The sequence below is a fragment of the Opisthorchis viverrini genome (genome assembly GCF_000715545.1).
Source record: "Opisthorchis viverrini unplaced genomic scaffold opera_v5_199, whole genome shotgun sequence".
Taxonomy (NCBI): domain Eukaryota; kingdom Metazoa; phylum Platyhelminthes; class Trematoda; order Opisthorchiida; family Opisthorchiidae; genus Opisthorchis; species Opisthorchis viverrini.
Window position 1 is genome coordinate 165,196 of NW_008751857.1, and position 11,509 is coordinate 176,704.

At 44.1% G+C, this 11,509-nt stretch overlaps 1 protein-coding gene across 1 annotated transcript in view; it reads left to right on the plus strand.

Moving 5' to 3' along the window:
* Positions 1-349: 349 nt before the first annotated feature.
* Positions 350-11,509, plus strand: part of T265_08083 (hypothetical protein) — a gene marked incomplete at both ends in the record, with an annotated part of 25,173 nt that continues 14,013 nt past the window's right edge. The window contains 6 exons of the mRNA XM_009173782.1: positions 350-409; positions 2,648-3,035; positions 3,071-3,212; positions 3,248-3,533; positions 6,015-6,377; positions 10,713-10,776. Coding sequence (XP_009172046.1) covers positions 350-409; positions 2,648-3,035; positions 3,071-3,212; positions 3,248-3,533; positions 6,015-6,377; positions 10,713-10,776 — 1,303 coding nt within the window. The remainder of the gene's footprint in view (positions 410-2,647; positions 3,036-3,070; positions 3,213-3,247; positions 3,534-6,014; positions 6,378-10,712; positions 10,777-11,509) is intronic.

Sequence of the window (11,509 nt, forward strand, 5' to 3'; positions counted from 1 at the left end):
GCAGATGTTGACAAACGAACTGCATGGAGGTAACTTTCAACAGGCACCCACTCAATGGGTCAACACGATGCTCATCCCGGCATATGCAGCTGTAGATGCCCCCCCCCTGATCACCAGAGTTGAGGACCAGGGACCAATCACTTTTATTACATACCTACGTTCTGGAGTCTTGTTCCTAACTAGGAGGATCCAGCGTACGGAAAGGAGACGTAAGTCGTTCTGCTTGCTTCAGTGTATGAACACTGAAGGTAGACGAATAAACCTGTTTCCGGGGGTTGAAACTAGACCTTGAGGTTTTTTGGGTTGTTATTGAAGGCGGACGCGCGGAAGCTGCAGCCGATTTTGGTGCATGTCAAACAACTCGGTCATTCCTGGTTCTGAAACCTGCAGAGAGGGCATTCATATTGAGGTGGGTTATGGCAGGTGGAATATGTGAAGGAATGAGGGGGCGTTTGTCGCCTCCAGGGGTCCCGATTCAAGAAAGGCCACACTTATTCTCATAATCGTCATCACTGACAGTAACACTCAATCAGAAAACTGTTGCCCCAGTGTCGTACAGCCGTGTCAATTTATTCCAATAAAGCCTAATAATGGAAAGAAGAAAGAGATGTGGAATGGAATGGACCTTGGGCTAGCCCACCATAAGCACCCGAGGTGCCTACATATCCAGCACTCAGTTAGGCGATCCGCATAGAAATTGACAGCATGGACGCCACTGACGTCAGCTAGCCACCATATTGTTCAGCGTACCTATCCAAGCTCGGTGACACCTAAACTTTTCGTGGCATCCTTCATTTCTTTCCTCCACGTCAGATTCCACCTGAAGACATCCGAGATCCTTCGCCAAGCCGGTCAAATCTCGCAGCCGCACAACGAAACGGCGGGCGCTGTATCCTGATACACGCCTTCTTTGAGACCCTTTGATATGCCATTTTTGCGTCGCAAGTGTATTTGTAGAAGCAGCTCTGGCCTTCCAGACTCGTGCGTTTGCTTTGTGTCACTCTACCATCGGGTTAATGCAACTTACGAGTTACTTATGGCGTTCCACAAATTCCACTCACTCCCTGAATTCTCAGATGCATCTTCAAAGACCGTTCATGCTGCACCATGACTTTGTTCTTTAATAACACAAAATGCCACCGTATATTTCCCTGATTTTCCATCGCCAAATCCTTTCGACTGTCGGCAGGAATCTAATCTAAGCTAGTGTCTCAGGCCAATCATTCAATACATTCCAGACTTTCACGAAGCTTGCGAAACCTCTCCTTAGACGGGATTGAAGGCAGCATCATGGGCGCGAGTTTCATTTTAACAAGGACCCGTAATTATTTGTGTTCTGCACTGGGGCCTCTTGTTAATCAATATGTGTAAGTGTTAGGATTGAATAGAGTATGTAGGCGGCGAAAAACAGTGGGGAAAAGTGGATCCAAAGTAGAATGGGCGGTTTTTGTTACGTGAGTAATTTGTTGTATAAGAAAAAAATAATCAGTCGTGATAACAAACCACAACTAATGTGGGTTCTCGAAATAATACCAATATTTAGGGGGTTGTCTGTACTGTTGGAGTGAGGTTAAGCGCAAACTGAATATGATAATAGAAACGTTTTTGATCTGGAATCCTATTCGACTGCCCGGAGTGAAATAAGGGTTCTTTTGAGACTGCATGGACACCCGGAGCCCTCAACTGAAGTATTCGACCCGCAACGCGACTAAGCTAGTCGGCTGTCCAATGAGAGTAGGCAGTCACGACTCTAGTTCATGCGCCCTTTGAGTAGCTGGAAACCATTCAAGTTCTTCAGTTCGCCTCGTCATCACATATCCAGAGGTATCATGCAACACGGCACGAAGTTTCACCGGGCTGCCAGCTATATATTACCGTGTACGCTCTTCGTATTGTCTTTTGAAGATGTTATGGTGATAACTTAATGAGAAGATTTATTTTTGGAACGACAGCAGCTGGCCTTCTGACGAATCCATTCCTACGGAGCTGTTTTTACGCCGTTCTTCAATTTCTCACCCTTTTTCAGTGACCCAGTAACGCTGGCTTTTGACGCGACACCGTCACTGAGCATATTTAGCACTTATGAGGAACCACTCAACCAGACCAGGATCCATCGCGCCCTTCACACTTTTACAGCCGCTTATCTACCACATATGGTTTATTCGTAGCCAAGTCCCCTTCAATTGGACGTACGTGGACGTCTTTCCCTGCACGCCATGGAGATAGGCGGCTCCACCCTATCTTCATAAACTGTATCACGTCCTCGTTCCCTTACACTGACCTTCGGTGAGAGGCTGTAAGTTTAAACGACAATGGAATTCACTTGATAAGATTTTCCATGGTTTTTTAAAATTTCGGGTAACAACACACCTCCAAAACTGTCATCTGAAACGCATCAATGTTCGACATTCGACGGCTAGTTTCGTTGCAAAATGGCGGATCTAATGTTCGTTCAGGGCACATGGTTAGTCGATACCCACTGGTCCAAGTTGAGTTGGAGTAACGTTTATCGCGGACCTTCAAACATCCACCAAAATCATAGAAATACGACCCTAAGAAGCTATCTCTATATTGTGCTACTTTAGTTTTTCAGTTCTCGTCATGCGTCATCCAACCCTACGTAAATAATTTTAAATATCTGTTTCAGTTGGACATGCAGTCCGTAATTGCTTTGCCAAACGGTGACTCGTTGGTCTCACCAGAGGAAGTTTTATTGCCGTATAAACAACCACGATGGCCCGAGATAAAGCGTGCTCTTTTATCACTGGCCCAGCGACGGACAACTCCAATAGGACTTGTTTCCCAATTAGATTTTATCGAGAATTTGGTGTGCTTGGGGCGTTCGACGAGTCGCCTGTTTGACGTTTTACCTGCCCGCATGACGTTCATCGGTTTGGGCAATTTTCTCCATTTCTGTCTGACTCCGGTTGAGCGAAATTATTTCGAGAACACCATGTTACCGTTTATAGTCCATTGTGCAATAAATTTAGAAAGCTTTACGAAAAAACCACTCCTATACAGCGTTGGACAACAAGGTAGGTTTGAAGTCCCGTGATTCCGTGACTCACAGATTACGACGAGTCAATTCCGTATCCTGTGGTGACGTCGCTTATTGCTTGTTCTTTCTTATGCTTGCTTCCGACCCATCCACAATTGAACTTCCTATTTAACGAGATTAATTTTACCTATTTCTTTGGGTCTTTGTCGGACCAGTGAGTTCTCTTTTATGCATAAAATTTTGGCTCAGAGAATTTCATCAGAAACAGAAGTTAATGTCTCTCATCTCGTTCTTCGAACATTGTCGATCAAGCCCGGAGCATGACAGATCTATTCGAATCGCTCGCCGGACATTGAATATTGAGATTCCGCCCGCAGTATGTTTAGATGAGCCTGGCACTAAGGAGAGTAGCTATTTGTCTGGAGCATTGGGCGAAAAATTGACACATGCACTTCGCAACGTACCATTACCGTGTATGTTCGTAGATCAGCACTGCACAACTGAGGAGGTGGCGGACAAACTACATCTCTCTCTGGTAAGATGTATTCATCTTTTCAAGCAAGAGCTTGCCTTTGGTTTTCCCACTTGTTTGTTAGCCTACGAATTTAAAGGTGATATTAGATCCATCCACACTATCATATTCTTGGGTGACGATGGCTCTTTCGAAATGTGTTTCTCACGTCCTACTTAATCGAGGCTATTCTTTGTATGAAGATACCGGCATTTCTTTGTCACACGTCATCAGTGAGTTGACCAAGAACACAACTTTTCCGATATTGAAGACGGGTATGATAGATGAGTTGTTGGTACACCATTCTTTCGAGCGCCAAACAAACCTACCACCCGGGAGATCCCGTTTTGCCCAACCAAATGAAATCCAGCAGCATGATAAGCGGAGTCACGTTATGAATTAACAAAGTTTGCAAGTTGTTATGAATCGATATCGATCCTGATTGAGCGCGAGAACAAGAGTGAACAGTTTAGAATGAATAGCTCTTTACTTGTCTAAGAATAGACTTACATGAGCTGTTTGTGAAGGCGAAAGCATGGTTAATAAAAAAGGTCAATGTAAACGCACAAAAATATTCATGACACAGGTCAACCGGTGAACTTAGTCGTGTGGGAAGTCGACGTCTCTATGAAGTTAAGCGTTGTACATGAACTAATTTTTATGGTGTGAACTATTGTCTTGGATATATTTTAACTTCCCTTCAACCTTTCAACCCATAGTGGAACTGTCACATTTAATGTTTAGCCCGTTTCGTTGGAAGAAATTGTAGCACCATGAGCCACTGTGTCAATTGTGTGGCGCATGGCTGCAGCCTCTATAGTCTGTTGCACGCAACGCTGATTGACAAGGTATACAGTCAATGGTTCTCGAGCATTTCAGCTTGTCACTTATCTTGCTCCTTACGCATATTGCCGTCGCTTCTTTGATTTTGTTTGGGCTGTGTGAATCGCAAAACCATAAAAGTCGCATTATCAAATATTTTGGTACACGGTGCTCAATGTTGATTCACAAGAAGGCCCTCCTAAGAGTAGCTTCCATGAGTAGTTCTCAACGAATTAACCCATCAGGTACCATTTATCGTGTTAGGAATAGTGTGCTCTGGCTCAATGCTTAGGATATGAAACTACTGACTGGAAGATCCATGGTTGGAACCAAACTCTGGCTTTTCGGTGGTTTCTGTCTGTGCTTGGGCAACCCGGAAGTATCTCCACCCTTGTGCATCCCTCATTGTGTACGGCCACCGTACACCAAGAGATTTCATAGCGATCTTTTAAATGTCTGATGTGCATTCCTTCTGAAGGGAGACTCCATCTCGAGGGCCACAGTAGCCTTCGTGAACCTTCATCATTTGTGGCGCAGGCGAGACACCAGCTTATCCGTCAGGGGTCGAGTTTTCAATGCTGTGGAGCACTTCATATTACTACATGGGTCAGATACCTGGCCGCTACGCGCCAATGGCGTCAAAATACTTTCAGTGTTTGACCATCGATGTCTTCGGAGCACTCCCGGGTGTCGCAGGAAAACCGGATCAGCACTGCTGAAGTACGTTGAATGATCTTCGGAGGAAATAACTTGCCAACGATAGATGAACTGATCAAACTGAATAGGTTTCGCCACGTGCTGCATCTACCAGTCGACCGACTTCCTCGAAGGGTTCTTCTGGGACAACCGCGCGAAGCATGGAAGGTCAAACAATGACTTCGCAGCAAAGTATGAAAGTCATTACCAGCAAACTCATCTGTGCTAGTCATTGCCGTCTCCCTGGATGGAGACCCCGAAACGGGACACATCAATCCTTAGAGATATTACCATACCTGGCCAATTCGCGCCCTCAATGGCGCTATTGCATCCAAACTGTTACCTTCAATAAGTAGCTTCAACGAAATGTCTACTAACAACCATGTATTTACGCTCTAATTATATAAGCTCCCCCCTCCAGTGCGCGACTACCTACTCCACCTGCCCAAATCTTCGGTGAACGAAACTATGGCGGCTATAACCACTGTACGACAATCACGTGGTTCTTACAGCTGATAATGATAGTGATGATTAGCAAGTTCTTCAACTCTCAAACTTTACGGTAGAAACCTCAAGGGCGGTCTGAGGGCAAACAATCTTGGACTAGCTGACCAGCCACCTACCCAGTCCATTTGAAAAGTACTGATTTCGTTTCAAAGACTGACTTTTGGCCATATATCAAACTTTCCAGATACTGAGATGGATGCCAGTAATTTCCAGTTCCTTGCAAATCGTTGTCCAAAGCGTTCTTGTTATGGTTTGTTAGCGAGACCAAATTAATGACCGAGTGTGAAATCTCACGATCCTGTCACTGCTAACAAACAGAGTGATCTAGAAGTAGATAATCTGATATCACCAGGTGTTTCCTCGCAATTCGGATTATCAGTATCAGCATTCCTATATTGTCATTTACATTTACGAATTGCTTCCCTTGTGTATTCCTAGCCTACTGACTGACGCATCCTTGCATATGTTTCATTCGTACAGGTTCATTTCGTTAATGCGTATGTTGGCGGTAACGTCCTCCGTTCCGGTGGGTTGCAAGAGGACTCTTTGTTTATGCGCTATCCGGATCTCCTAGCTGCTCTACCGCTGTGCCATCGACTGGAGGAGTTTGAAGCGCTTTGGATCGATCACTATAGGGGACCTTTTCTTCCCAGGTGCCTGGGCACTAATCCTTGCGAGGATTTTCCTGAGGACCTGACAAAATGGAGGCGCTTTGTGCTAATGAACAGCAGCTGTTTTCCAAACTGGGCCTCGGAACTGCAATACTCTGATGCTTGTCTGATTAGCGAGGTTGTAAAGGCCACTGCCGCTCTCTATGGCGTCAGTAATTCGGTAGCAGTGAAAGTAAGATTCTGTCTCGTGTGTGTGTATCATTTTGGTTTTCGAGATTAATCTTCTGGATAGCAATCATGTGGTGGTTTTGACAGTCCTCCAGGAAAACCTTTTGTATCTCTTTCGCGCCCTCACCACAATTTAGTTATAAATCACTGGGTGAAAGAATCAGTATCTTCTTTTAGCGGGCTTTCCTGACTGTTTTACGGAGGTTAGTTATGGTATCTGAATGCCACTGGTTTTTTTTATACTTTTTTTCAACGCGTTGGCCACTGGTGCAGCCACACGGTGATCTTCTTTCTTTTAATTTTCGAAACAAACTGTGTGGTCTACAATTCATCGCTACATTACTGTGTAACTGGGTGTACGCGGTACGACAAGCATACAATAATTCCATTTCATCAACAGTACTGACTTGCTCACCGTACCTTGCTTTTAACGTATGCATTTCAGTGAATATTGAGTCTTCTATTTAGACGTTCGAAATCTTTCTCCATAGTATCCGGAGATTGATTTTTTCAAGACTGTGTAAGCGATGGGACAGACAAGGTTGCATTTCGCATACACCGGTACGGAACCACCGACGAGTCCATCTGTACAGTGCGTTGAAATGTATCATTTGAGAATTGTTGGAGTATGACTTATAGGTGCAACCATCCACTTCTCATCCTACCGCAAGATTGCCCTACGTACTCAGGTGAATTCAACCAGCAGTGCATGGATGCCGCTTTTTTCGTCTGTAGTCTCAGACAGGCTGCTATGCTGTGACTTTTACCTGGCTTCAATAAAGCAATGAAACCATCTGCAAAAGTGGTGCTGACAGTGATCTCATGAAACCGCTGTCTGTTTGTCAGTATCGTTGCTCAAATTCTTGATATATTTACTTCCAGTTTATCATCGGTACTGCCACCACTACGTAGATGACATCTTTGCGATTCGTACTGGTGCGGTTCTGACAGTTTAGTTCATACTAGAGCAAGAACTGGATGTTCACATCTCATTTTAAGCGTATTTTTCCAACAAAACTCAGCTGGTACGTATCAGTGTGTGAACGTATCACATGCGCTGGTCAGTTTTCGTAGTTTATTACCGAGGTGTGAACACCGTTGCATGGGAAGATCTCTTGCTCTCGGAACAGAAATCCGTAATTTCATGAAACCGTGACCTTTAGGCTAGTAGTAGACTGGTGAACAAAAAAATGTGATGCGCTTAGATCCAGTAAGCCAGGATGTTCCTAAAACATCCATTAACAGTCGAAACAAGGATGGGTCGGAGAACATGTTTTCAGCTGGATCTTCCCAAGTCCTACAATCTCAAAGGCTATGCATTAATCAACATAATGTTGTGGGCAAAATGGATACCAAAAAGCGGAAAAGAGGACATGGGTTATCTGTAAAAAAACGTGCTCAAATCGCCAGAGGGATAACGTAGGGTTGTCAGTATGTTGAGGCTATGTTCAGCACTAGACGCGTGCTTGGAGTAAAATGTTCAAGGCCAGAATGCGAATAAAACATTTTCGCCGACATAGAGTCAGGCCCTAGTGTCTCACCGTGATGGTCTTAGCCACTGTAATTGTACGGTGCTGTACTGATCTAGGTTTCTTGTCAGGGGATTTGTAATTAGTGTGGAAATCTTTTCTGCTTGAGCATCTTGTCTGATGGATGTTGCAAAATTGAGCTGGTTATTGCTCTATTTCCAGAAGGTTACCAAATTGGGTTATGTTCCCTCCCTCTTTGGCTGGGTTTTCCTGTCATATGTCCCACACATTCCTCTGAGCAGCAGCAAGAGAAGGACACTGTCTGGGACTTAGGGAACAGGCGTTTCCTTGTCAACCAAGTTCGAAGCGTTGTGGCGAAGAAATCTTTGTTTAAGCCTTTGTTCAGCAGGTCGGTTGACATATCACTCAGACGAAAAGTCAGTGTAGGCGGTGTAAGTAGCAATGGGGACTTTTGCGTTGATGTTGCAAAACCTATTGTTTCTCAAAATTTTGGCGAGAATTAAGAGCTCTTGTTCTAGTGTTTCTTCAGAACACATTAATCTTGCTCTGTTAGTAGGAGTATCAGATAGCGTCACCGTTTTGGTGAACCGAAGCTGTTAAAGCTTGTGTACTGTCCCGACCACGTCGGCTTTCAGTACACAGAACGTGACACCATTCACAAGAAACGTCTGGAAAGTAGTAGGAATTCTCGGTATCTCCTTCCAGAATGAATTTCGTGGGAATCTGAGTCTTATTGAACTCTCGTTGAAACAAGTGTGTTTCGATTTCTTCAGCACATTCAGTTCACATCACAATAACTTTCTCGGTTCATTGGTCGATTGGCATCTGAAATCCCGTTTCCTAGTGGAGTTACACGGATAAATAACCTTCCAGTCGAAGAGACATTGGGAAGCGGCTAATTCACGTCGAGTAAACATGGGAATGATTGTTTCAGCCACAGGCCTCCTGTTGAATCAACGAATCGGAAGGTATCTGAGTTATGAGGACATATTTGTTGGTACATTAAACAACCACAGCACACTGATGACCTCATGTCGTCCTATTGGTTACTTGAACTGGAGTCTTCATGACATAACCAGTTCTGTCTTTTCCCCGTTCTTCCCAATACTACAAACACTACTGCCTGATTCTTTGCAGCCGTGTAGCTTGAGAACCTGGTGGAAAACGTGTTCACCGACCTAAGATGTATCGTATGCTACCAATGGTACAAGGCTTTTTGAAGGACTAAACCATCCATACCACACATGTTCTCAGTTTTCCTTATGCATGCATTGAGTGCCATCCGTTTGACAACAGTCATCGAGTGCTGATTCCCCAAATGCGTTCTTTCGCTAAAGTCCAGCTACTCGTTTCGAACCCAGTAGTATAGTTCCAAACCATCCACGTCTCACTTTACGGCGCTTCCGGGATTGGGATTGGTTACACCCCAAATTGTCGAGGTCGAAGCATTTCCGCAAACTATTAGTCTGCAAAATCGTCTTGTTGCGCATTAGAGTTTCTGGTGAAGATGGCAGCTAGGGGGGGGGGAACAGCACCCTGTCTGCAATGTTGCGATCAGTGGCTTTAAATTTAGAACACAATCGTCAGGCTGAGTCACTAACCTTATTTCACCTCGGTAGACTTACCTAGTGACGCTCGTTGCGAGTTTTTGGAGATTCCAATGCATCGGAACTGATTACATCATATGTGATAGGATGAAATCATGGGATAGGTGCCACTTTTTGTTGCTTTCGCTGCTTTTGTGTGCACGTTGCCTGTCTTAGTGGGCATGCTTGTCATGAATGTCGTTGATCCCAGTGCGACAGACCGCGATATTTTCGCAACGCTATTCACACGGTGAAGCTACTATTCGCAGAACCTTGCTAAAAACGCCAATCGAAAGTGCTCGCGGCGGGCGAGTTTTGGGCCACAAATAAGGCAGACGAACCTGAGGTATTGTGATACCTTCCGAAGCATATGTCCACAGAAAATACCCCCCAGTTTCCAATTAAACATAATTAGGTTCCTCGTTATGGTGTTTTTTCATCGTTACATTTTGACTTGTACTCCACATGAGATAATCTCACTGTAAAGCAATTTACGTCTGAAGTCTTACCCCTAGACGTTCCTCAAGTATCACTGCTGAAGATAATCCCCAAAGGAAGCCTACCAGGATGGACCGAATATAAGGAATCTGCTTTGAAGTGATATCCTGCTGAGACCAATGGAGGAACGGCCATAAGGTGAACTTATAGTACCGTTCGACGTAGGATATTCTCACTTCTGGCGCAAACGAGTTTTATATATTCTACGAACATCACTGTATCAATCAATTCATCTGTACCTGCAGTTAAGTTATTTGGGATGTCTGGATAGAACCTTTAGTGTCACGTTCCGGAAGCGCCTCACTTTTGGTTGATACAATAAACCACCAGATGAATGAATGATTTAATTCCACCATACTTGATTACGTGACATGTCCTTGAAACTAACCACTCAGCAGGTAGTGGCTCTTTTTCCGTTCTAATACGTCAGTACCAAACTTTTCAGGTTTTCCCTTTATAACAGGACTTTGTGCACGTTACATCTGCCCCTGAACGAATCTGACCCAACGGTTTCATTAACTTTCACACTGTACGCTCAATCACATTTGCTCCATATCTTTAATTCTGTTGTGAATGACAAAACTATATGAAGCAATTCAATCCGGCGTTCGAACACCATTCAAGAGAAGACAGATATGCAATGATTTTTGACGCACTGCACATCTGTCTTCCGTCTGTCCGTCAATGCTTGAATCTGTTTTGGTGTCGTTTAAATAAAAATACCGTAGTACATCTACTGAATATCGTCTGTTTTTCTCACTGTAGCGTCATTCGATGGTACCCTTCTCCTTTCTCTGGTGGCAGTTTCTGATGAACTCAGGGAACTCGGGTATGTTTATCTGATTAAAATTAAAACCTCACTCAATATAAGCCTTTTCTTCAGCGTACGGAACCAAACTCTCTTTACTAGTTATATGCTTGACAGAATTAATTTAAATAGATTTTTTCGATGCAGTAGGGAACATCGTGTCGAGGCCTATTTGATTATATTACACTACCTTCACATCCCATCTCAAAGCAATACCCTGTCTTCACCTAAATGAGCCTTGTCATATTCTACTCACTCCTGAGGGCGAATGCTCCCAGAGCCAGTCTCTCTTCTAGAGGGCCGATTTTTGCAGTTCCTGGACCACTCAGTATAAAACTTTACAGGTGGAGAAAACATCAGGAACTTCTTGATATATGAGAAATGCTTATTTGATTGACGTTGTTGTAAACTCGCAACACGTACAGGCAAAACTCTCCAACCCTTTGGCCAATCTTAAAAGACAGTGAGCCGCTATTCGATAGTTTTTAAGTCATCGAAAAATTATTGATCTAGATGTTTGCCAGCTAGACAGACATGGCTGTTTGGACGGGATAAATCGTACAACATCACTGATTCTGTTGTTGTTGTCATCCAGGAGGCCAGAGGACGTTTACGAAATTCACGTGACGTGGCTTTTCAAATGACAAGCTACTAGTAATAATGGAAGGAAGAAGGCCTTCGCTGCGGAGTTATTTATTCCGAAATGCCAACTGACCGGAGATTCATTGCCTCCAATCATTCGTCGGTCAAATAA